General features: G+C 36.2%; 1 protein-coding gene across 2 annotated transcripts in view; it reads right to left on the reverse strand.

Annotated features, from left to right (window-relative positions):
- USP32 (ubiquitin specific peptidase 32) overlaps positions 1 to 27730 on the reverse strand; it is a 238615-nt gene that overhangs the window by 18179 nt on the left and 192706 nt on the right. Inside the window, exons 16-27 of one of the 2 annotated variants that reach the window (XM_027034284.2) lie at positions 24533 to 24692; positions 20583 to 20737; positions 19254 to 19335; positions 18384 to 18458; positions 17467 to 17605; positions 17156 to 17261; positions 14757 to 14930; positions 13863 to 14037; positions 13020 to 13171; positions 11686 to 11797; positions 10096 to 10307; positions 3609 to 3793 (exon numbers count right to left, since the gene is read on the reverse strand). In XM_027034284.2, coding sequence (XP_026890085.1) covers positions 3609 to 3793; positions 10096 to 10307; positions 11686 to 11797; positions 13020 to 13171; positions 13863 to 14037; positions 14757 to 14930; positions 17156 to 17261; positions 17467 to 17605; positions 18384 to 18458; positions 19254 to 19335; positions 20583 to 20737; positions 24533 to 24692 — 1727 coding nt within the window. The remainder of the gene's footprint in view (positions 1 to 3608; positions 3794 to 10095; positions 10308 to 11685; positions 11798 to 13019; positions 13172 to 13862; positions 14038 to 14756; positions 14931 to 17155; positions 17262 to 17466; positions 17606 to 18383; positions 18459 to 19253; positions 19336 to 20582; positions 20738 to 24532; positions 24693 to 27730) is intronic. The other variant, XM_027034285.2, reaches the window with a different exon arrangement.

Genomic DNA, 27730 nt, shown 5'->3' on the forward strand with positions numbered 1-27730 from the left:
CTATAAACATGGTGGGGGGCATGTGTCCCTTCGAAACAGCACGCCTGTATCCCTTGGATAAATGCCTAGCAGCGCAACTGCTGGGCTGTAGGGTAGCTCTATTTTTAGTTTTTTGAGAAACCTCCATACTGTTTTCCAGAGTGGCTGCACCAACTTGCATTCCCATAAAAAACATTTCTATTTGAGGTCTCAACTCCTTTTCATTTTTTCTTTAAGTAACCCTAGGAAGGGGCATCTGTCAGAGCAGTATGCTCATGGTTGACAGTTCAATGCTAGTTATTTTAACCCATTAGCAGCAGCCCTCTACCAACCCCACTCAGGGCTCCCATGTTGTATCCCTGTTACAGAAGGTAGACAGACTAGACTGCCAGATGTCTCTAAGAGAGGCCATGTGGTCCACACAAAATTTTAAGATAAGCTAATAACCTTATAAGCTAATAAGCTAATCATGAAATCAACTACCAATTATCCTTCAGCCCTAATTCTATCACAAGATTTAATTCACATTAAACTAAAATAATTAGACCTTTCCATGACAAGAACATTGCCACAGCACAGAAAGCCGAAAGATCATAATGGTTTTTAGAAGAGCAGACTATATATAATATATAATATATATATTATAATATATAATATATATAAATATATAATATATATTATATAATATATATAAAGTATATAATATATATATATAAAATATATATTTATATTGACATATTTCCTTTTTTTTTTAAGTTTTGTTTAAGTAATCTCTACACCCAATGTGGGGCTCAAACTCACCACCCTGAGATCAAGAGTCACATGTTTTTCCAACCGAGCCAGTCAGGCACCCCAGAAGCGTTCTTTAATCAGAATCCTGATGTGGTACACTGTGAGGCACCCTTTTCCCTGCCTTAACTACTCAAAGCTATAAGCTACCTAACATTTTTAGAGTAATGTCTTTTAACTGCAAGACAGCCTTGATTCTCCCACTTAAACAAGTATTTTTCTTCATCCTTGCCCCAATAAGAAGCAATGCAAGACACCACATTTGGCAACTGGTAGTAGCTGTTACATGGTTGCTAAAGGTAATGAAACCATGATAAGGACTTTGCCACCTCCAAAACGTTCAGTTCCAAATATCCTACTTTGCAATAGCTACCTCCTAACTTTTTAAATCGCTTATTCAAGTATCACTACTCTAACAATTCTTTGACCAAAGAGAAATTTCTAATTACTGCTCTCAAATCCTCACTTTCCTCCTTATCCACTGTCGCTCAAAATAATCATCTTTTATATAGATCCTCGATTCCAGGAATTTGTCCATCTAATCTAAACATTCAAATTTATTGACATTAACACTCACAAAAATAGAGAACTGTACAATGAACCCCCATGTATTGGTCACCCAACTATAATCATCATCAACCCTCAGCCACTTTTAATTCACCTATACCCTTAACCTAGCTCTACAGATTCTTTCATTCCATTAAAAAAAATGGGAAAATATACATAAAATTTACCATTCAACTTTTTTTTAAAAGTAGGCTTCAAGAACAGTGTGGAGCCAAACATGGGGACTGAACTCACGACCATGATCAAGACCTGAGCTGAGATCAAGAGTCAGACGCTTAAGCAAATGAGCCACCCAGGCACCTGTACCATTTAACCATTTTTAAGTATACAATTCAGTGACATTAAAGGCATTCACAATGCTGTCTGTGCAACCATCACCACCATCCATCTCCAGAATTTTTTCATCTTCCCAAACAGAAACTCTGTACCATTAAGCAATAATAATACTCCTTTCCTCCCAAACCCTAGTAACCTCTAATCTAATATCTGTCTATGAATTTACCTACTCAAAATGTCTCATAAAAGTGAAATCATACAGTATTTATCCTTTTGTATCTGGCTTATTTCACTTAGTATAATGTTTTCAAGGTTCAACCATGTTGTAGTGTGTATCAGAACTTCATTCCTTTTTATGGCTGACAAATACTCCACTGTATGTACATACCACAGTTTATCCATTTGTCTGCTGATGGACATTTGGGTTGTTTCCACCTCTTGGCTATTGTGACCCACTAGGTTATTTTGAAGGAAATCAGAGGCATTTTATCATTTTCATTCATAAATATTTCATTGTGTTATCTCTAAAAGACTCTTATTATTTTTTTTATTGCCTGTAGGACTATTTTCTCTTTAATCTATTCTAACCTCCATGCCTTCATCTATACCATTCCATCTATACTAAAATAGCTTTTGCAAAGGTCACCAAAGACTGCCATTTTATCAAGTCCAGTGGTCAGTTCCCAGGCCTCTTCTTACTAAAGCTCTCCGTAGCATTTGAAACTGATCATTCTTCCTTTAAACACTTCTTCACTTCTGGGACACCACTCACTCCTAATTTTCTTCTTTCGTCACTGGCTGCTTCTTCTCAATCTCCTTTTTTGTCATTTTTCAACCTCTAAATGTTGGAATGCATCAGGAATTACATTGGGGGGGGGTGTCTTCTCTATCTCTTACTCTCTAAACGTTATCATCTGGTCTCAGGGATTTAAATACCAACTATTTGTGATGACACCTATATTTTTATATCTCCAACAAAGGACACTGAAGTCTATATCCCACTTAAAAATATAACATACATGTTGAATTTAACTTGCTCAAACCTACTCCTTCCTCAGTTTTCCTCACATTAAATGTTACCACCATTCACAAACAATTGCTCAGGCTGATAACCAAACTTGGGTTCCTCTTTCCCTCATACTCCATATCCAATTCATTAGCAAGCCAGGGAAAAGTCCTCATCTGGAAGTTCTTCAATTTAATCACACTTTCACTTCAAATTTAATCTTGCCCTATTGTCATTTTTACTTAACATGACATTCCTCAACTAAATTGCTTATTATTTGCAGTTTTCCTTTAAGATTTATTCTTTTTTCTTAAATTACTTTTTTTTTTTTTAATTTGAGGGAGAGAGAGAGAGAGATAGCGCACAGGGGAGAGGGGCAGAAGGAGAGAGAGAGAACCTTAAGCAAGCTCCACACTCAGCAAAGAGCCTGACGTGGGGCTTGATCCACAATCCTGGGATTATGACTTGAACCAAAATCAAGAGTCAGACACTTAACAGACTGAGCCATGCAGGTGGCCCTCCATGTTAAACTAACAAGGCATGGAAACAATCCAACTGAATCATTTGTTATGGTATGGGGATTTTTCAGAGTTCATGTATAGAAATGTACGTGACTGTTTCCATTCTGCATTCCAGCAAGTTGAGAGGATACAAACTCCCTGGTGAATTTATACTCCCTAGTTTTGCAATAACAGAAGTCAAGGATAATACCTGAAGCATTTAAAGCATTAGCAGGAGGGACTTCAGGTAAGAGAGTAGAGAATGAAAGGATTATTAGACACTAGAATGTCTAGGTCATGAAAGGAAGTTGTACAGTCTCTCCTACTCAATAGATCAAACCACATGGTTGAATTATATGCTTTCTGGATGGCTCTTCAAAGAGTGATTAACTTAACATGGACTGTGTCCTATATATTACATAGAATTCATATAAATTCTTCTTCTTGAGTTTGGAAACCACCTGTCCAGGCTTATCCCCCTCTCAACTCACCAATCCTGAGCATGGTTACTGGCTTCCTGAGGTGGGAGTGGGCTGGCTAATCGAGACACCTGAATCCAGACCGCATCATACAGGTCCTTCTTCCGGGTATGCACAGTACATGGAACAATCAGTGGCATTCCAAAGAGGCTGGGGCGATTCTTCTGAGATGAAAGGAAATACAGTTCTGTCCTCATCTGTATGTACAAACAAGAGAAGAAAGGGCTGAGAAGACAGGCCTTTGATTCCTCCCTTTCATTCTAAGGCAGCCAATAACAGGCAACAGTATCATTTTCAAAGTAGTCCCTACCACACTTCTCTTTATTTATAAAACCACGTTTAATTAATATAGAGAATATGGTTATTTAGAGCGGAAGGTTGAAGATTGAAGTATTGCCAGTTTTAGAAATGCTATCAAACTTTTCAGCATTTAGTATTTTCAAACTAGTTTTCTCTGATAAATATTTCTCACACACACAGAACCACATGTAAAAACTAGTAATAGTTTCCTAACTCAAGGTTTTTAAAAGCACTTAAAATCCTTTCTCTAGAAAGGATGCCAGTAAACCAAACTGCCTCAAAACACAATTTTCTAATAAGGTGTTGACAGCTGTTGTTAGAGCAGCAATTCCTAAACTGTTGGGAAGATATGAAACCCAGCCATTTAATGTTATAACAACTTATGCACCTTCCTAAAAGTAGCTGAGCTGACTTTAGTCTTTTTTGTTTTTTAATTACGTGATAGAATAAAAGTAAAGTAAACTTTAAAAATATTTGCTTTTAGTATGTTAAGGAGATTCCTTAATATAGAGATACCGCACAGAAGTAGCTTGGAAATGGCTGCTTAATAAAACAAAAGTTTAGTATAATAAAAGGTTGACTGCAATTCAGGATTACTCAAAAAACTGCTGAGCACTTGGACATTTAATTCTTTAAGTGTGGTCTTTGTGTAGTAGTTACAGAAGCTAAATCAACAACTTACAAACTCACCAACGGTTAGCTAGTTTCTTAAAGACTTCTATTTCAGATTCTCAAGCATTTTATCTTGCCATTATTCATTTTTTAAATTAAACCCTTTTTTTTTTAAAGATCTTATTTTTAAGTAATCTCTACACCCAACATGGGGCTCAAACTTACCACCATGAGATCAAGAGTTGCATGCTCTACCAACTGAGCTAGCCAGGCACCCCTTGCATTATTCATTTAAGCTTAGCTAAATACATGATTCCAAGACTGTATTTCATGTGCTGATGTTCTTATAAGACTCACAGTTGATACGTGGACAGAATTCAGAATAACTATTTTTCAAAAACCTAAAAACAGGGGCACATGGGTAGCTCAATCAGTTGAGCATCTTACTCTTGATTTCAGCTCAGGTCGTGATCTTGTGGTCATGAGATCAAGCCCTGCATCAGGCTCTGTGCTGGATGTGGAGACTGTTTAAGATTCTCTCTCTCCCTCTCCTTCTGCCCCCCACCCCTGTGTGCACACTCTCTCTCTAAAAAAAACAACCAACCAATAAAACAAAAATCTAAAAATATAGGTTAATTCTTCTCTCCTTAAACTTCTACTGTTCTTCCACTCTCTCAGCAGATGACTTATTTTACTAAATAAATGAGTCATCAAAGCAATGACCTCTTCATTCCTCAGTGTAGCTCTTTTCTAAACCCACAAAAAATTTTCATCCTCTTGAAGGTAACTTCTCCCAGTACCACTGGGAGATACTACTCAGTTCCTCATGGGAATAACACTCCCAGCTTTCCTATACCAGGAATCCTCCTTTTGCTCTCTCCTAACAACTTTTCCTCCCAGCTGGAAAAACTCATTTGGCCCAACTGTTCAAAGGAGTTTTGTTCCATTTCTTTACTCGGTTATATTGCGAAACTTCAATTTTCACTCTTTTGATTTCTCTGATCCATGTAAACCACTTCTTTCTTTCTTTTTTCCTTTAAATTGACTTTTCCTTTATTTGTCACATCAATACCGTTTTCCCATTTCTCTATTTTCTGAATATTCTTGCCTAGGTTGCCTTGTCTCATTCTTATTCATCTTTTACCTTGTAGAAAGGAGGAGACAAAAAATAAACTACTTTCAAAGTAATTCAATCATGAGATCAGAAAGGTCTGAAAGAAGGTGGCAATAAAAATGAAGAAATGGTAAATTCAAGTAGTATTTTAAAATAAGATATTAAGGGGATGGGGCCCCTGGGTGGCTCAGTTGGTTAAGCATCCGATTTCGGCTCAGGTCATGATCTCACAGTTCGTTGAGTTCAAGCCCCGCATTGGGCTCTGTACTGACAGCTCAGAGCCTGGAGCCTGCTTCGGATTCTGTGTCTCCCTTCCACTCTGCCCCTCCCCAACTTGTGCTCTTTCTCTCAAAAATGAAAGAATAAATAAACTTAAAAAAAAAAAAGAAAAGAAATTAAGGGTTGCCTGGATGGCTCAGCTTGTTGACTGTATGACTTCAGCTGAGGTCATGATCTCATGGTTTGTAAGTTCAAGCCCCCACATCAGGCTCTGCTGTCAGCACAGAGCCCACTTAGGATCCTCCCTTCTCCTCTCTCTCTGCCACTCCACCACTCGTGCTCTTTCTCTCAAAAAATACATTGTTTTAAAAAAAAAAAGTAGAAGAAATTAAAGGGCATAGTGATATACTGAATATAGGGTTTTAGAAGAAAAGGGGAGAAAAAAAATCTAAGGATACTCTCAGCCTTTAGCTTTTAGCATGGAAGAATGGTGTTGCCTTTCACAGAAATAATAGGAAAAGGGACTTGACTTGAGACAGACAGATACCTAAAATCAATTTTAGGTATTCCTAAAGCACCTGTCTAGATCATGAAAGAAACTGGAAATCAATAACTGGTTAAAAGGTGAAAATTAAGAGTTGACAATGTGGCTTTATGGTCTAATAATTACAAAAAACTGTATATAATGCTTTAGCACTTACCAAGTGCTCTATAAAACATATTCATGAAAATTCAAGAGAGTGGTTTTCCAAGACTTTTTAAAAAGTACATGAGAATTCTTAATTTATGATCTGATAATACTTGGTTAAAAAAAAGAGAGAGAGAGACATAGGGAAATGCTGATGGGAGTAGTTGGAGCTGTACTTAAAGCCAATACCAAGTACAAATGGATGCCTTAATTCTCTATCCACTCATATAATCCCATACAATCCTGTCTAGAACGTGGCCCATAGAATGTCATCTACGTTGTCAGGTGCTCACTTTAAGTCATGAGTTGTTAATTCAAAAGGGTAGACAAGTACGTTTTAAAGAATTATCACAAAGCAAATAGCTGTATAATCACTAGTCAAAGACAGAATACAGCTAGCACTCCAAAAGCCTCCCTCTGCTTCCTCCCAATCACAATTTCTTCCTTCCTTCAAAAGTTCAGTTTTTCTAATTTTATGGTAATCACTTCCTTGCTTTTTCTTTATAGTTTCATAGGCTATGCATAAAAACAGTAAATTTCATTTTCTCTGTTTTTAAAGTTTTTATTTATAAAAAGAATCATATATTTTATATTTCTTTTGTGTCTGGCTTCTTTTCCACATTAGGTTTATGAAATTCATTTATGTTGGGTACAACTCGAAATTCATTCATTTTCATTGCTGTAGAATATTCTATCATATGAATGTCTCAACTTCCTTATCCTTTTTCTACTACTAATGGACATTTAATGTTTTTATTTTTTGTTTTCAGCTTTGGGCGATTACAGATAATGCTGCTAATGCTAATGCTGCTGAATGAATATTCTTGTACATATCTCCTGATACACACGTCTGTTTGGTAGATGCTTAAAAAGGAGAATTGCTTACCTTTAACTAGAAAACTACTTTCCAAAAGAGCTGTATTAACTTATACTCTTATTAGCAGTGTATGAGAGTTCCTGTTGCTCAAATATCCTCATCATCACTGTTAATCAGTTTAAGCTGCTCTGGTGGGTGTGCGGTGATATGCTAATGGAGCTTTAATTTGTATTTCCCTGGTTAGTAGTCTGGCTGATCACTTTTTCATATGGTTACTGGCTATTTGTATATCTTTTCTGTGAAGTGCTTATTTAAAATTAACCATTTTTTATTCAAAAAAATTTTTTATTTGAGAAAGGGAGAGACAGAATAAGCAGGGAAGAGGGGCAGAAGGAGAGAGAATCTTTAGCAGGCTCACACTCAGCACAGAGCTGAGGCTCAACTGTGGGGCTCAATCCCACAACCCTGGGATCATGACCTGAGCCAAAATCAAGAGTCAGATACCCAACTGACTGAGCCACCCAGCGCCCTGAATTGTTTTTTAAGGATTTATATGAGTTCTTTATATTTCCTAGATTGAGTCTATTTGTGGTTATAGGAGTGGCAGACATCTTTGACTCCAAGGCTTGCCTTTCTATGCAATGGCATCTTTTGATGGAACTAAAGTTCTTAATTTTAATGATGTCCAATTTATTAATCTTTTCCTTTATGGTTAGTGCTTTTTGTGTCCTATTTAAGTAGTCTTTTCCTACATCAAGGTCATGAATGTATTCACCTATTATCTTCTAGGAGCTGTTTTATTGTTTTGCGTTCATATTTAGTTCTGTAGTCCACCTGGAATTGAACATTATGTGGTAAGAGGTAGGTGTCAAGTTTCATATGGCTATTCAATTATCTCAGCACCATTTACCAAGAAAATTGTCTTTCTCTCACTGCTCTGCAATGCTATCTTTGTTATAACTCAAATGTTCATACATTTGTGAATCTGTCTCTGGGTTCTCTATTCTAAACCACTGTTAACTACTTGTCTTTTCTCATACCAGTATCACAATGTCTTAAGTACTTAAGTGTTATAAAATAATTGTAATATCTTGTAGCTCAATTCATCATGCTTTACTCTTCTTCAAGAGTGTCTTGGTTATTCCAGTGCTTTGTATTTCCACATTTTTTTTTTAATTTTAATTTTTTTTTTATTAAAAAAATTTTTTTTAATTTAGTTTGAGAGACAGAGAGAGCAGAGGAGGGGCAGAGAGAGAAGGAAAGAGAGAATCCCAGGCAGGCTCCATGCTATCAGCACAGAGCCCGATGCAGGGCTCGAACTCACGAACCATGAGATCATGACCTGAGCCGAAACCAAGAGTCAGACGCTTAACCAACTAAGCCACCCAGTGCCCCCGCCCCCCGTTTGTTTAAGTTTCTTTATTTTGATAGAGCACAGGAGAGGCAGAGAGAGAGAATAATTTTTTTACTTTTTAAGTAAGCTCTGTGCCCAACATAGGGCTTGAACTTATGACCTCAAGATCAAGAGTCCCATACTCTACTGAATGAGCTAGCCAGGTGCCCCTCTGCTTCCACATTTTAGCATCAGCTTATCAAGTTTACATACACGAGCATACATACACATAGTAAGCATTTATATTGGGATTGTGCACTGAATCTGTAGATGAGTTTGTGAAGAACTCAGATCTTTGAAATATCTGGTCTTCTAATCCATGAACATGGTCTATTTCCCTCAAATATTTGAGTCTTCTTTAATTTTTATCAATATTTTTATTGCTTTCCATATAGATACCTTGTGTATCTGTTGCAGTTTATTTCTAGGTACTTAAATCTAATGACAAGTGCTATCAGTAAATGTCACTAGTGAACAGCAGAGGGAGAAGCAGAAGATCATGTAAAGATGGAGGCAGAGATTGGAGTTATAAGAAATGCCTATGGAAGTTGGAAGAGGCAAGGAAGGATTCTCCCCTAAAGCCTTTGGAGGGAGCACAGCCCTGGTGATTTCAGATGTCTTGAGATACCTATAGAACTATGAAAGAATAAACGTCTGTTGTTTTAAGCCATGAAATTTGTGCTAATTTGTTACAGCAGTCCTAGGAAACAACTTGTTTTTATCCAAGAACGTTCCTGTTTCTCTCCAAAAAAACCAACCAACCAACCTCCAAATACATCCATGCTTACATGGCAGAGAAGATGTACATGCCTACATGAAAATATGGGAGACACAAACTTTTAAAAAGGGAGTAGTATTTGGATGTAGCAGCCATCCTGTTGCTGCTTAATATGAGTGAGGAATGACACTTCAAATTTTTAAAAAATGTTTATTCATTTTGTGTGTGTGTGTGTGTGTGTGTGTGTGTGTGTGTGAGAGAGAGAGAGAGAGAGAGAGAGAGAGAGAGAGAGAGAGAGAACAAGTGGGGGAGGAGCAGAGAGAGAGGGAGACACAGAATCTAAAGCAGGCTCCAGGCTCTGAGCCATCAGCACAGAGCTGACACAGGCTTGAACCCACAAATTGTGAGATCATGACCTGAGCTGAGTCAGACACTTAAACGACTGAGCCACCCAGATGCCTCTGAGGAATGGTATTTCATACAATGGCCAGCATGTGTGATACTAAATCCTGGCTCTGATCACTTACAATAACACCCTGAAAGTGAACACAACGAAGAGGCTTCAAAGACAGAAAGTGGCTATGTTTCACAAATGACATTGGTTAAGATGAGCAGTAAGTTGCCTAATTTAAACTAACCATTTTTCGGTGGACTGCAATGATGTAGCCTGTAAAGGAATTGTCAGGAAGAGATGGCATATGACCATTCACCATTCCATTTGTGAAGTTCTTCTCAGTTCCACATGGCACAACAGTGTTTGGCATTCCATTGGGTATAAACATTGGTCGGGGCAAGTCTCCATTGGTTGTTAGGGTCAACATTCCATTTGTAGATGGGGAAGAGGAGAAATCTACAAATTCATAGATAAATACAGCATCATAAGCTTGTGGTGTTTTCATCTTTGCTCTTTTCTCAAATAATGTGGGGACCAAGACCACTGTAGTAGAGTCTCTTTTAGCAAAGGACAGGGAGAAATCATAGTTCAAATAATAATTCTGGACTGACTGGAAGATTTTAATTTCAGATTTTACTTCTATAACTCACACTTAAGATGAAATGACAAAGCAAGAATAACTGCTGGAAGTAAGTGCTTGGAAGTATAAGTAAAAAAAAAAAAAAGTTGGTTTTCTTTTAGTTTTCTGAAAAGTAGAAGTAAAATTTTTGTAAGAATCTTTATCAGCATCATACCTGTTCAACCTAAATGATATTAAATTCAGATGGAAAATCCCATTTTTTTGTTCTTACAAATAGTTTGAACATACAAATAGTTCTGCCACTTGTTTTCTTTTCCCTCTCTACGAATTCATTTCTCTATTCCCCTAAAAATGTTCAGTTGAAAACAACAGTCTCTAGCTAGATGTTCCTTTTTTTTTCATTTTAGTTTTTAAAAAATATTTTTTAGATTAGTTTTAGATAAAGAGGAAAGTACAGATTTCGGATTTGTCCCCAAAAATGCAAAGCCTTCGCCATTAGCAACATCCCCCCAACCAAAGTGATATATTTGTTACAAATGATGAAAGATGCCTTTTAAATTTAAATCATATTAAAAATGTATTTCTCTTAGTCTCAACAGTCCATATGACTTGTGAATATTCTATTGGATGGAAAAGATTACAGAAAATTTCCATCATTGCAGACAGTTCTATTGAACAGTGATTATTTAAACAAAAAAGCAGTATTAAATCATCCATCAACCCACTATCAATACTCTACTAAGTGCCAACAAGAGGAGCCTCATTCTCTGTGAGGCCCTTTATAGTCAGGAAATAAACCTAATTATAAGCAGTATGAAGAATAGACCAACAATGTTAATGGTCAAAAAGATTTAATTGATAACCATATCAAACCACATTCATATTAAACAGATTCTTTTTGTGTTATTTCCTACCCCCACTTAAATAGATTCTTTTTGTCATGTTTATTGTTTTATTCTCTGATAGTATATTATATATCTCTCACACCATTTGTTGCCATGTTAGTATCAGATAAAAGAATTAAGAGATCTGAATTCCAGTGGTAGACTTAGTTAAATAAGCATCTGCTTGTCACTTACATTGCCTGAATTTTAGGTTCCTCATCTAAAAAATGAGGAATCTGAGCCAAACGATCACCAAGGTTTCCATCAGTCTCCAAAATTCTTTTGCCTGAATATCCTTAGCCCAAATAAATATAAACCCTTAGGCCAATATTTAAAGCCGAAATAACGAGAATAACTAGTTCTATCTTACCTGTCTGTGTCGGACTAGAAGCTGAAATTGGAGATCCAGGAATGGGAATTTCAAATGCACACAAAAATCCACTCACTGAGAGTCTCACTTTTTGGTTGTCTTGAGGGAAATTCTACAGAAAAAGAGGATGAGAAGGAGGAAATGTTTCATATAAAATGGAAAATCATTTGAAACAAACGTCTTAGATGGTTTCACGAATAAAACAAACAAAATGACTGAATAACTTTTCTCAAACAGCTAAAAGATGAAAGCTTGATAAACTGACTGAAAACTAACCTCACTGACAAAACATGTTATCCCATTCCATAGGAAAGAAGTTGTTTTGAATAAGTGATGGCTTAAGTTTTGTCCTTCATTTCAAGCATCTAAATCCCAAACCTCAGAGATCTTACCTTTGCATTACACATGAGAAAACATCAGTTGGGAGTTTGTTCAGAAAGCCCAAAGATGAATATGAATAATATCAATGGTAGGAGTTCAATTGAGGGTAGGCAATATATTATTATTTTATTAATTTTAATTTTTATTTATTTTTGTTTCAAGCTTTTACTTAAATCCTAGCTAGTTAATACATATATAGCGTAATATTAGTTCCAGGCAATGTATTTATTAAATTGCTTGCTTCTCCAGCTGGTATGCACGAAGAAGTGATTTATGTCAATTTGTCTTTGCTCTCTAACATCTTAGTGTGTTGAAAGGCCAGGTATATATATTCATAAATAAATAGTAAAAGCATACATTTATAAATATGTAAAATACTTTAACCAAGGAAGAATTCTAGTAAGAGTGGTAATACAAAAACCTGTAAAGTGTAGCAGCAGTAGTCACTGGGGGAAATCTATACTGTAGTGATGTAGCTAGATTACTCCATACAGATAGCGCTAGGCTTATATTCCCTTCTTTTAAAATGCCACTATCAGGGTACCTGGGTGGTTCAGTTGGTTAAGTTAAGTGTCCATCTTCAGCTCAGGTCATGATTTCATGGTCATGGGTTTGAGCCCCACATCAGGCTCTGTGCTGACAGCTCCCTGGAGCCTGCTTTGGATTCTGTGTCTACCTCTCTTTCTGCCCCTTCCCTGCTTACTCTCTTGTCTCTGTCTCTCAAAAACGAATAAAAATGTTAAATAAAAAAATTTTTTTAATGCCACTATCATTATTACTTCTTTATGCTGGTAGATATCCTTTTTAAAGTTTCAGGGATGGGAAACTGTTAAATTTTGTTCATTCTTTGTTGTGTTTTGATATCCCCTTCAGTCATTTAATAATTAATTGAGAAAACTGTGATCTTTAAAGGATGGAATCAAGGGTATCCTAGAAAGAATAATCAATATTACCTTTATGTTGGACCCATGTACTTCTGCAAGAAGGATCTGTTCTGATTTAAGTCCACAGAGATCGCTCAGCTGTTTTTTTAAACCTGTGTACTTTTCATCCATATTCAGTCGTAGTCCATATCGTACAGGGGTAGTACCATCCAGCTTAATAACTAGTAAAGAGAAAACATCTTTTAGGTATAATGCATATAATGCACATTTCACTGAAAGCTCTACTGTGTGTGTGTGTGTGTGTGTGTGTGTGTGTGTGTGTGTGTGTGTGTGTCTTGGAAACAGCAAACGTTTCAGTCTAGAATTTTTATTTTACATGTAAACTACAAGAAATGGTTGTATCATCAGGGATGATACTGAGTGAAATCATTATTTTTTGATGTTCATCTGATATAGAAGTATGAGTGGTTTTGTAAGATTTTAAAGAGTTTCTGGCATGTTTGAAACTAACAGAGGTATCAATGGGCACAAGGCGTGGTCCCATGTTCCAGGGTCTGGAGTTCCTGCCTGAAATTACCCTGTTGGATTATAACATGCTGACCAATTTTTATGATAATACATTATAATGTTTGTTTATTGGGGGGGGGGGGGGAGCCAGAGAGAGGGAGATACAGAATCCAAAGCAGGCTCCAGGCTCTGAGATGTCAGTACAGACCTTGACATGGGGCTCGAACCCATGAGCCATGAGATCATCCTGAGCCAAAGTCAGACACTTAACTGACTAAGCCACCTAGGTGCCCCTATGAGAATGCATTATAAAGAAATGACTATACTTAGAAATTCAAATTCAGGCTACCTGATCAATGTAGAAGACATTGAAGTTAAGTAGATTTTCAGAACTTTGTGACCTACCTGTTATTTCTAAGTGCATATAACTGTCCATTGGTAGTGGCAAAGACAAAAAATTGAAAGGGTCAAATCGGACACTTATATGCCCACACGTTTTGCATCTGACTTGGGACCTCAGCTGCCCATGGAACAAATCCACAACAATCGATCTATTCCTTCTCAGATGGTTGTCCCATGCCTAGCAAGGAAAAAGATCAGAGAGCTTTCTTTTTTCAAAATTCAAAAAATAATTATTTCTACATAAATTCAAATAAATTGGTTAAATATTTTAGGTTTAAATGCCAAGAATATAACCCTCTGAAACTAATGTAACATTATGTCAACTATACTCCAATAAAAAAAAAAGAACATAATCCTTAATCTTCATTTAAGATATAGAAACTTTCTGCCTGCAAATTTACAATTCAAATATGTAATTTAAAATGTACTGGCCTACTGAGATAGGAGAGAAAACCAGTTCTTGATTAGAATGTGATTCTTTCTGTTCAACCTAAATGATATTAAATTCAGATGGAAAATCCCATTTTTTTGTTCTTACCATGGTAACACTGATGAGAATTAAAGTTCTTTGTCCATTAAGGAGCAGATAAAACATACATATTCATCATTGTACACATCATTTTAGCAATTATGGGGACTCCTGAAGTTCTACTGAATAAGTCCTGCATCCTTTCCCATAAGTTTAAATGTAAAAAGGCAACATGTAAAATTTTTCATTAAAGATGCCTTGTTTTGGCATTACTGAACAAGAATCAAGCAGAGAAATATAAATTCTTTTACTTCCATAGTAAAATTTTGATCACAGAATAGTTTAGTTAGCATTCAACTTGTACAACACACATCTGTGGCCAGAACATTTTATCTATTGCTTACATTAGAAACTCAAAACCGACAAACCTCTGCAGCTACTTCCCAGTCTGGTCGGCCATCACTGTCCTTCAGTTCCACATAGGGCTTCTCATGGACTCGGTTAAGATCTTCATGGAGACCATCCAAGAGAAAAGCCAGAAGTTCTTGGGAGTCTTGTTGCTGGAACCCATTAAACCTGGGAGCATATTTTGCTATGGTCCACTATAAATATAACAGAATCAAAACTCATTATTTGCTACCCCATAAAATTTGGAATGAACATGCCCCATAATTCAATCAGAGGCATTATAAGAAGATAGAGTATTTAGTCTGTCTCCATTTCAGCAAATATATTTGGAATAATCATGAAATCTCTCGTGTCTTAATTTCAAATGACAAAAAAAAAAAAAAGGGAAGAAAAACAAAAAAGTATTTTGGCTAATTCTGTGTCCCAGTTCAGTATCATATAAGCAAAAAGTTCTTTAGGTACACAGACATTATTTAAGACAAGTAAAGACAGAAATATATATATATATATATATATATATATATATATATATATATTTTTTTTTTTTTTTTTTTTTTTTTTAAAGGTTTTTATTTTGAGAAAGACAGAGACAGTGTGAGCAGGAGAGGGGGAGAGAGAGAAAGGCAGAGAGAGAAATAATCCCTAATAGGCTCCACACTGTCAGCACAGAACCCGATAAGAGGCTTGAACTCCCAAAACTGTGAGATCATGACCTGAGCCGAAATCAAGAGTTTGACACTTAACTGACTGAGCCACCCTGACACCCCAAGACAGAAATATTAAAATAGCATTTGCTTTCATTGAAAAATTCCTGTTACAGTTTTCTTTTACAGTTAACCTATCTAGTCTTATAACCTTTTATTACTAGAGGCAGAATAGCCTCATGTTTAACTCTGAGGACTTACTATCTTGTAATCTTGGGCAAACTATTTCACTGCTCTGAGCCTTAGTTTCCTGAGCCATAAAATGAAGATAATAATATTGCTTTATATTACAGGACTATTTAGAAGATTAAAGGAGTTAATACAAACAAAATATCATTAGAATAGTGCCTGGAACATGAAAAGATGCTCAACATCGCTCCTCATCAGGGAAATACAAATCAAAACCACACTCAGAGATCACCTCACGCCAGTCAGAGTGGCCAAAATGAACAAATCAGGAGACTATAGATGCTGGCGAGGATGTGGAGAAATAGGAACCCTCTTGCACTGTTGGTGGGAATGCAAATTGGTGCAGCCACTCTGGAAAACAGTGTGGAGGTTCCTCAAAAAATTAAAAATAGACCTACCCTAAGACCCAGCAATAGCACTGCTAGGAATTTACCCAAGGGATACAGGAGTACTGATGCATGGGGCACTTGTACCCCAACGTTTATAGCAGCACTCTCAACAACAGCCAAATTATGGAAAGAGCCTAAATGTCCATCAACTGATGAATGGATAAAGAAATTGTGGTTTATATACACAATGGAGTACCATGTGGCAATGAGAAAGAATGAAATATGGCCCTTTGTAGCAACATGGATAGAACTGGAGAGTGTGATGCTAAGTGAAATAAGCCATACAGAGAAAGACAGATACCATATGTGTTCACTCTTATGTGGATCCTGAGAAACTTAAAGAAACCCACGGGGGAGGGGAAGGGAAAAAAAAAAAAAGAGAGAGGTTAGAGTAGAAGAGAGCCAAAGCATAAGAGACTCTTAAAAACTGAGAACAAACGGAGGGTTGATGGGGGGTGGGAGGGAGGGGAGGGTGGGTGATGGGTATTGAGGAGGGCACCTTTTGGGATGAGCACTGGGTATTGTATGGAAACCAATTTGACAATAAACTTCATATATTGAAAAAAAAAGAATAGTGCCTGGAAGTGGTTAAGTAGTCAAATTTTTAGCTATTATGATTATTAATTTTAAACTAAAAAGTTTTTGTATTGTTTTTAAATAAAGATAAAAAATAACCCTAACTTTACTACATATGATATTAATGCAAAATTTGTATCCATGAATTTCAGTAATTACATTCTTTCAGTTTTTTTAAATTCTACAGATAGAATTAATTACTTTAGTAATGTCAAAAATATATGGAGTATCATTAACTAGACTCAGAGGTATATCTTGCAGTTAGAATACTGTTAATAGTAAAGGACTAACAATGGAAGATTTACTATACATACAAGTAAGATACCTGATAAATTAATAAACTGAATGACATTCCAAATTTAGACTGTGACTTTGTTTCCCAGTATTTTGCATACATCTGAACAAGTAAAAGTATTTGACATCTATGTCTAGTGAAGCATCTAAAAAACATTAGTTAAACTAAAACTAAAAAAGCTAAACATAAAAAGCATGTGGAGAAAAAGAATTACTTAAACAACTGCTTAGGACTTAAATACTTTCATATTATTTTAATCTGCTTACCCGAAGCTTTAATGGGGCGACATTCTTCTGAGTTCCACTCCAAAGTTCCTGTACTAAATCCCCATAGCACTTAGCCATATGCCCCTTCATACCAATGGGATTTGTCCTAGAAGTTTAAAGAGGAGAATTTTTTCGAAAGATTCTCATAAATCACAATCACAGAAATGTCTAGCATCTATTTTCTCACATCAAAATATCTTTTTTAAACAAGTATGTCTTTCCCCTCATTTCATACTAACTAGGGCAAATAAGACTTTTGGGTTCATGTCAAAATTATAAAGAGAGAGCAATGAATCAGGAAATATTATTACCTGTTGAGTTCATAAAGATGTCTCCCTGAGATAAAATACTGTGTCAGTGGCTGTGTGTTACTAACACACTGGATGCTTGAGTTCATGAAGCATGTGTTTCCCAGGTTACTCAGACCTGTGGCTCCTTTTTCTGTGGGAACTGGAACAAACAATATGAGAAAGAAGCTTAGCTATAGTAAGATGTCACAGACCAAACAGTTACTTGTATTTGATGCAAAGATTTTTAAAATTCTTTCAGTTGGCTAAATGGAGCTAATACTTCTTTATCCAGTCTTGGAATGCTAAAAGTAGAGAAGGTTTTTCATGGGATGTCACTGGCAATCATGATAATCCAAGTTCATTTGTGATCTAAAAGTAGCAATGATTCTCTTTAACTGCTATGATAGTTTTTTTTTTAAATTTTTTAAAATGTTTTTATTTATTTTTGAGACAGAGAGAGACAGAACATGAGCAGGGCAGGGGCAGAGAGAGAGGGAGACACAGAATCCGAAGCAGGCCCCAGGCTCTGAGCTCTCAGCACAGAGCCTGACGCGGGGCTCAAACTCACGGACTGTGAGATCATGATCTGAGCTGAAGTCGGATGCTTAACTAACTAAGCCACCCAGGCACCCCTGCTATGATAGTTTTTTAGAATTCAAACAATTCTCTCCTAGTATTGGGTCTTTAAAAAGATATAAATTATTTAATTGTGAGGTTAGAAAAAATGTGATGCTTCAGGAAAAAGTAAAGTAAAAGGGGAACTAGTTCACTTTTGAACTAGAGGGCCAAAAGTTGTTAACACTTCAATAGATAAGAAAATTAAAAAAAAAAAAAAAAAAAAAGAAGGAGGAGGAGGAGGAGCATAAGCAGAGGAAGAAGAAGAAGAAGAAGACGGCTTTTAAGATCATCTCTTTAAAAATAATACATCAGAGACTTACCCTTGTGTCTATCTATTTTACTACTGTTTGCTATAAAGGACATTTCCTCAGGCCAACTCATATCTTTGTTGCGAACTGGAAAGACAGAAAATGTGTTAATTTCTTATCTATATCCATTTAATTGCTTCTGCTTTTTTTTTTTGAAAGAGTTTATTTCTAAATAAACCAGAAACTGAAAAAAAAGGGGTTAATTTTGTAATTGATTCTAAAACTATTCCAACTCTATATTGGGGACTTTACAGTCATTTAATTAGAATTCATTAGTAAGCTATTCCCTCAATTACCTGCCTGGATTAAAATTATACTCAAGTATTGATAAATGTAATTAAAGCTCTTAAACTCAATGCATTAGAATTATCACAATTCCTTCTTAAATTGTGACAACTGTTACAGTAAAACTCTATTTTAATACAAAGGCAGCTAGCAATGTTTCCAAAAATCTTGATGGGAAAAGATACATTTTAAATTTTCAATGACACATGCATGCCACTATGTAAATGTATATGTGAATATACAAGTAAGCTCTGTTGGTGAGTGACCAGTGTTGATGACTAATGAAAGCCTGTGCCACTAACTGTGCCAGAAAGTTAGTTTTCTTACTCAAACTCAAAAAAGGCAGCTTGAAATTTCTAAGAAATTTTGTAAATTTATAACCGAATTCACTTGTTTCTACCCACCATCCATTGCCAGCCAATGAATGTAGACATATTTTTCTTTTAAAGCAATCTTGATAGTATGTAGGATTACATATGACCTTAATAGTTTTTCTTTACTATAATAATTAGAAAAATTATAAAATGAATTATTGAGTAACTAAACCTTAAATTCTTTCCCTAAAATCTAATATAGATGCATGCTTCCATCTTGTACCTTCAATTACCAGATGCTGCTCATCCTGGATTTTCAAATATTCCAATCTATGATCCTCATCATCCAGAAGAGTAAGGTAATTCTGATAAGGAGGAGGAAATGTTTTTGTTAAATTGATTACTAAATTTAAAACAAAATGGAAGTAAAATAAAAATGAATGACAAACACATCCTTGAAGTTCTATAACTTATGTGACAGATATGTGGATATTATAGTTGTCAGAAATATTAATAATTTAGTTGGCAACATGAGAGAAAAACAATGTCAACTTCATAAACAAATACTTTATGTCTCTAAAACAAAGTTATAACAGAATTTTGGGGAGATCAGAAGACTCACCATACATCAAACCAAAATTCACTGAGATTTAGATTTTCTCAAGCACTTACAGAACTTTTCTCTAGTACCTGGTATGAAATTCAGTAAACATGTTTGTGAACCAAAACTAGGGGTGTCTGGGTGGCTCAGTTGGTTAAGCATCTGATTTTGGCTCAGGTCATGATCTCATGGCTTATGAGCTCGAGCCTGTGTTGGGCTCTGTGCTGACAGCTCAGAGTCTGGAGCCTGCTTTGGATTCTGTGTCTCCCTCTCTCTCTCTCTCTGCCCCTCCCCTCTCATGTCCTCTCTGTCTCTCTCTGTCTCTCTGGCTCAGGTCATGATCTCACAGCTTGTGAGTTCGAGCCTGTGTTCGGCTCTGTGCTGACAGCTCAGAGCCTGAAGCTTGCTTTGGATTCTGTGTCTCCCTCTCTCTCTCTGCCCCTCCCCGCTCGTGTCCTCTTTGTCTCTCTCAAAAATAAATATTTAAAAAAAAGAACCAAAATATAAAATCATACAGGACAATTACACGTTTTTGTTTGTGCTCGCCCTATTTAAAGTGCTCACAAAGTTAAGTCATTTAATTCTAAGCGAGATCTATTATTTTGCCTGTTTACTCATGAGAAAATTGAGACAGTTAAGTAACTTGCTCTGGGTTATACAGCTAAAGTGGCAGCGACAAGATTAACCCCTGGCAGTGTGGTTCCAGGAATCGTGCTATTCACTATTATACCATACTGTCTCTCAATGGTGATCACAGGAGGATGTTACAAAGAGGGAACAATGGAATACAGAACTGGTTAAAACTATTTATGATCCAATTTCAAAGTATAATCTGAAAACACACTGCATATATTAGGAAGAACATATAAGCATTTAATAGCACTGCCTCTGAGGAAAGTGGGAGATAGAGGTCAGAGGTTGGGAACAAAGAATTTTCACTATATACTTTTGTACCATTTGATTCTTTTCAACATGTGTATATAAATTACCTTACAACAGGAGATGACTTACCTCACTGTTGTACAGCCACAGACGCATATCCTCCTCTTTGATGCGTAGCCTCTGAGATAGATATTCATGAATTTCCTTGATGGTCTGCATTCGACTAAAACAGCCTGTATAGGCTAAGACCCGCTTTAAGGGCGCATTCGGAGAAGGTACATTTCCTATGGTCATAGTAATCATGATAAGGAAAACGGCAGATATAAAAAAGAGCTCCTTGATCAGCAATGACTATTTCAGAAAATAATGATGAGAAATGAGAATTATAGCTTTAATAATTTTAAAAATTAAGAAGCTTTAGGGGTGCCTGAGTGTCTTAGTTAAGCATCCGACTTCGGCTCAGGTCATGATCTCGTGGTTTGTGGGTTCGAGCCCCATGTCAGCCTCTGTGCTGACAGCTCGGAGTCTGGAGCCTGCTTCAGATTCTGTGTCTCCCTCTGTCTGCCCCTCCCCCATTCACACTGTCTCTGTCAAAAATAAATTAACATTAAAAAAAAAAGAAGCTTTAAAATAAAGATGTAAAATGAAGACAGGGGACCAACTATGTCAAAGTAAGTTTAAAGTCAGTCTTAACTTTGAAAGGAAGAGCAACAAAATCAGAGGCCCAAATTAACAGGCAGTATTTGGATCCCAAGAAAGGTGGCATGTATCAACAATTGACCCTGGTATCTTGGCTGTCCTCGGCAGGGTTACATGATGCAATAGCAAAACCAAAATTCAGTGTAAGAATGGGGAAGATAATATGGGACTGGATTTGAATTCCACAGTTAACTGGATTCATTGAAAAGAAAACCACTGGCCCAAAATGGCATCACTTAGGTTAAAGCCTTAAGTCAATAAACCAGGACTTAAAACCTAACCTAACTGCAGTTTCAAACCCCCAGAAATGTAACCTTTAACCAGTCAACATAGGAATTTCTTTGTCAGTACTAGGAAGTTTACTGATAGACTCCTACCATTCCCCTTAAGAGGGAGACCTTGCCTAAAACAGTGGAATCTTTGCTAATAGTTTCCCTTTTTCCACTCCCTCTCTACCTTTAAAAACCTTTCCTTTTCTGTAAGCCCTTGGGAGCTCCCTACTACTTGCTAGACGGGATGCTGCCAAATTCATAAATTGATTAATAAAGCCAATTAGATCTTTAAAATTTCCTTGGTTGAATTTTTGTTATTTAGCAACCTGATCCACTTTCTCCCTTTTTTTAAAGTTTATTTATTTTGAGAAAGAGAGCAAGAGAGCATAACTGAGGGAAGGACAGAGGGAGAGAGAGAATCCCAAGCAGGCTCCACATTGTCAGGGTGGACAGAGCCTGACGTGGGGCTCAATCCCACAAACTGTGAGATCATGACCTGAGTCAAAATTAAGAGTTAAATGCTTAACTGACTGAGCCACCCAGGCACCCCCTGACCCACTTTCTTAAAATAAACTATCTGTGAATTACTAACCCTATCATTCTCAGTCATTAAGTGCCCTGATAACCTGGCACATTAGTACAATTACATAAGAAACTTTTGTTTAGAATTCTAAGTAGGCATACACTCTACCAAGTGGAGTTAAAAGTGAAATCAAGAACCTTCCTGTGAATAAAAAAAAAAAAAAAAAAATCGCCCTGCTGAAAAGGTAGGAGGAAAACCGTATGGCCTGCCTGCCCAGTAAGAAGATAGCAGACATGATCTTTAATTCCTAGAGGGCTCAAGAAACAAAAACAATGGCAGCAAGGGAAAAGAGTGAAAAGTAAAGAAAGAATATATCAAGTTTAACCACATACTTCAAAAGAGAAGGTGGATGAAATGACAAGGGATTATGGAAGTCAAAAATCGTTTGCTAAAACAATCTACTAAACCCTGGTTAATTTTTCAGCCAAAAACCCAGGCAAGAGTTGTAGCTTAAAATGGTCCTCTCTAGCTATATAGCATGTTATAGTTTACTGAACAACCCAAAACAAAACAAAAAAACCCTTAGCATATCAATATAATCCACCTAGGGTACAAGTATACATGCCGGGCAATTTTCTACCCATTCAATGGAGACTTAGCTTTTTTCCCCTTATTAAATGCATGTAAGTTTTCATCTACTAAACAAAGCAGAGAAAAGTATTGGTATCATCCACTTTTTAAAGAACTTCCAAAAAGAATTCACTCACCTACAATAGGTTGAAAAATCATATAAGAAACAAAGGCCTCTGTAGCTTTCTCTGTCAAAAAGGCTACATTGAAGGCTTTAAACATGGTTTGTACATCTGTCACTTCAAAAGGAGTAAAAGAGCCTAGTAAATAACCCTTAATACATTGAGTAAGAAGAAAGATGAAAACTATGTTACAGCAGAACAAAACCCAACCATGATCAATTTTAAACACACAGCATAGCAAATCTTTTACAATCATCAGTGAGCAAAGAATAATTCCTAACAGAAAGTAATAGAGCAAATTTCTCCAATTATACATCAGAGGATTAGTTATAAGATTACAGCAAGAAAGCATCTTTTTTACAAACTTCAAAATGATTAATGATTGATTTCAGAACTAATTAGTAAGGAATAAAAATTTCAAATTAAGAATAAATTTAGAGCAATAACTACCCAGTTCTAGGATTCAAAAGCATTTGCAAGTGTAGTGTCCAAGTCAATTTCTATGGTCTTAAGCCACAAAAGAAATTTATTTGACTTCTAGACAGTTTTTATAGCATAGCTCATTAAGCAGGCAGCCACTTATTACACATACTTTTGTGTTTTTGAATAGCACCAACAAATCTAGTGGAATTTACAAAAGCAGCAAAAATCTAGGATCAGCACAAGAGTTACAAAGAATACTTACTAAAAGCACAACAACACATTTTTCCTCTCATGTTATCTTTCAAAGAGAATTGAAAAAAATATATGCTAGGGTGCCATGGAAGCAAGGCAAATACTTTTATTCAATGAAAAATTAAATCAAGAATGTTTCACAGTGATTCTATTTCACTGTTCCTTGATTTTGACATTTTCCCCAAAGACAAAATTTGGTTAGGTAGAAGCCAATGCTTTGCTATAATTCTTACCAAACAATATGTGTAAGAATCTCCATATATAATTTAAATATAACCTTTAAGAAAGGCATAAAACTAATTCTATTTAATTTCAAGGGAAGGATGATAGTGATTATAGAGTTGGTTTGGGTTCTTACATACTAAGTTATATTAATTATAATAACATTGTGGCATTATTAACACAAGTCTGAGATTTTGTGTAAATGGATGTACTCATTACTTCTGCTGAAGAACAATGTCAAATATTTGCAAAGTAAAAGCACAAGGCAAGTCCTGCCTGTCAATAAAATTTAACATAACAGAGAAATCAAGGGGGAACTTTTTGTATGTAATACATCAAAATGGGAACTTTTATGTCATTTTGATAGGCTTGATGTTTTTCAAAGCCAATGTATCATTTTAGTTTTCAAAAATATATCCTTCATTTTATATATATTATCTGTCTTCTTATAAAGGCTCTGTGGGCCAAGCATGAGAAATGTATCATGTTTTCTCAAAAAAGTCCCCCAAAACACCAACCAACAAACAAAAATATGATATTGCAAAAGAAATTACTTTCAGATATTTGAGTGGAGGTGAAAAGATTAGTCAGTCCAGACTGACAGATTTTACCTTAGGTCAAGGAAATAATTTACAATGGATGGTTTTCAAAGAAAAAAAGTATATGAAATATATTTCTATTTATTTTCTTTGTATGTTGACTAGCCAGAAAAAGAAACAACTCTTCTCAGTTTGCTGCTGAGATTTTGCCACTACCCCATCTAGTCTTGCGCATGACCATAGATCTAAGCCCCATTGATGATTTACTGATTCTGAATGAAAGCAGATGGGAATGTGTATTAGTACAGTGGCACCAGACTTCGAGCAACTTGGGTTTTGTTTGTTTGTTTGTTTGTTTCAACAAATGCATGGTATTCTTGCTGCATTCTTAAGTTACCTCTTGGTAAATGCTGAGGAAACATTCTCAGGCTCATCATACCCATATTCACCCAGATGTTAGACTGCTGTGTCCGAGTGGCAGGCTGCTGTCTTAGGAAGAGAAGATATCGAGGAAATAACTCTAGCTCTGGGATTTCTGTCTTGCTATTCTTGATTACCTGTTGTCATAAAAGATACAATGTGATCACTATAAAAGAAGAAACAAAATTTGTCATTTTTATCTAATTTCTGAGATGTATGTATGTATGTATTTAAAGTGAACAAGGGAAGGGCAGAGAGAGTGTGGGAGAGAGAGAATCCCAAGTAGGCTCCCTAGTGTCAGCGCAGAGCTTGGTGTGGGGCTCGTACCCACGAACCACAAGATCATTACCTGAGCTGAAATAAAGAACTGGATGCTTAACCGACAGAGCCACCCAGGAGCTCCACGGACAAATTCCTAGGACTAGAGGTATAAGTCAAAAAATATGGAAGGTCGTATCATTAACTACAAGTCCTTTTGCCAAAGCGTAGCAATTTTCTTAGAAGTGTATGAACGTACTTCTCTCGTAAGATATTCTCCGAAATGTATGAACATTTATTTTACAATATTCTCAGAAACCTATTAATGTGCTTCTCTCATAAAACCTTATCATTGGACATCATTTGAAAACACCTTATTTCTTCAATAAAGAATATAATAAATTTGCTTCAATTTTTATTTATTATATTACTTAGGATAAAAATGCTTTCATATAAAAATTTGCTATCTAGGGGCACCCGGGTGGCCCAGTTGGTTGGGCGACTGGCTTGATTTTGGCTCAAGTCATGATCTCACTATTTATGAGAATAGGCCCCACCCATATCAGGCTCTGTGCCTGCTTGGGATTCTCTCCCTCCTCTGTCCCTTCCCTGCTCTCTGAAGAAAAAAAAAAAAAAAAAAAAAAAAAAGAAAAAAAAACCTTTAAAAATATTTGCTATCTATGTTCTTCTGTGTAACTGGTTTGTTCAGTGTATTTTTGTCTATGATTAAAACAACTACATTGGATGTACAAAACTAAGACTTATGTTGTTGAAACAGGATTTTTCTGGGGCACCTGGGTGGCTCAGTCGGTTAAACATCTGACTCCTGATTTTGGCTCAGGTCAGGATCTTACGGTTTGTGGGATCAAGCCCAGAATCAGGCTCCGTGCTGACAGCACGAAACCTGCTTGGGATTCTCTCTCTCTCTTGTTCTCTCTGCCCTTCCCTCGCTTGTACTCTCTCTCTCAAAATAAATAAACCTTAAAAAAAAAAAAAAAAAAAGAAACAATTTCTCAGTAATCCCCTGCAATAATGTGTTTGCCAGCCCAAAGAAACAGGAAAACATTTCATTATAAAAATATTGCTCTATGAATTTTAAGAGTTGAACATTATCAAATTAGTATTCCAAAAGGATAGCAGAATTAACACTCTTTAAAACATAAAATCCTACATAATGTTTAACAGTCTCCAGTGATCAGGCTTTATTTTATTTCCCTCTGCCATAGTAACCAGTGTTTTCTGCAATAGAGCATTTTTCAACACCAAGAGGGGGCAGTAAAGAACCAGATAAAAACAATGATACAAACCACACTTTTAGTATTTTTTCTTAAAATTCTGACAGGCTATAGTATGGCACTCGAAAAGCTCCACTTGGGAGGTTTTTCAAATCCTACTTAAATGATAAGCAGTAACTCTCTCCCTGGTATTCTCCTCTAAGACTGCTAGAAGAAGTCTGTCCACTTCTAAACAGGCACTGACAGCTACAAAACCAACCATCATTCTTATGGTTTCAGTTTTACATGATTTGAGGAAAAATTAATAATTCAGTATCTGGGGCACCTGCCTGGCTCAGAGGAACGTTACCCCTTGGTCTCGGGGTAGGGAGAGATTACTTAAATAAAAAAAATAATAACAGTATCTGTAGTTGTAAAGCTATATAAAAACATACCTTTGGCAGAATCTGAACTGATAATGAAGTAGTTTTTATAATGCCCATCTTGCTTGCCAAGATAAAAGTGCTTTCGTGAGCAAATTACAAATTAACAAATTCTTATGTACAAACATACAAAACACATTTATTTACATTTTAATTATTCTTTTTTTTTTAAATTTTAACGTTTATTTATTTTTGAGAGAGACAGAGATGGAGTGCAAGTGGGTTAGGGGCAGAGAGAGAGGGAGACACAGAATCTGAAGCAGGTTCCAGGCTCTGAGCTGTCAGCACAGAGCCCGACGTGGGGCTCGAACTCACGAGCTGTGAGATCATGACCTGAGCCGAAGTCGGTCGCTCAACTGACTGAGCCATCCAAGCGCCCCTACATTTTAATTATTCTTGTCTTTGAACTTCTTAACCTCAGTGACAACTGCAAACAACAGATGCAATTCCATTTGCAGGAATTTACCATAAAGAGATCACCACACCATGTTGGGAAAGAAAACGCTCGCCAGAAATTTTTTTTTCCAGAAATTTTTTTTAACAATTAGGTGCTAGAGGCAAACTAAATGCCTATCAGTAGGTGATTGGTTAATAAATTATGATTTATGTACATACGCAAGTGTATATGTATGCAAAGTATATAAAGGAACACTATGCAATTACTGAAAATAATGGTACAGATCTAGATTTACTGACCTAGAATGATATCCACAGCATCTATGTTAGATTGAAAATAGCAGGTCACAAAACATCAGGTATCAGATGATTCAATTTCATAAAATTACCCACACATATCTACTTACATATGTATATGTATGAGTAGGCACAGAGGAATGCACACTGCTTAGAAAGATACACACCAAAATGTTAATAGTGGTTATCTTTTAAGTAGTAGGATTTGGCATTATTTTTATTTCTTTGTTTTTTTTATGTGTCACTTATCACTGAGCATGTACAAAATTAAATATTTTTTAAAAATATTTTTATTTATTTTTGAGAGAGAGTGAGCACGAACAGAGAAGGTGCAGAGAGAGGGGGAGAGAGAGGATCTGAAGCGGGGTACACACTGTCAACAGAGAGTCAACGTGAGGCTGGAACTCCCAAACCATGAGATCATGATCTGAGCTGAAGTCGGACGTTCAACTGACTGAGCCACCCAGGTGCCCCCTTGGTGTGTATATGTATCTATATACTTTAATAATTTGCATTTTATTTAGAGACAGAAAGAGTGAGCACAGCAGGGGAGAAGGGCAGAGTGGG

This window comes from Acinonyx jubatus, chromosome E1, assembly GCF_027475565.1.
Source record: "Acinonyx jubatus isolate Ajub_Pintada_27869175 chromosome E1, VMU_Ajub_asm_v1.0, whole genome shotgun sequence".
Lineage (NCBI taxonomy): Eukaryota > Metazoa > Chordata > Mammalia > Carnivora > Felidae > Acinonyx > Acinonyx jubatus.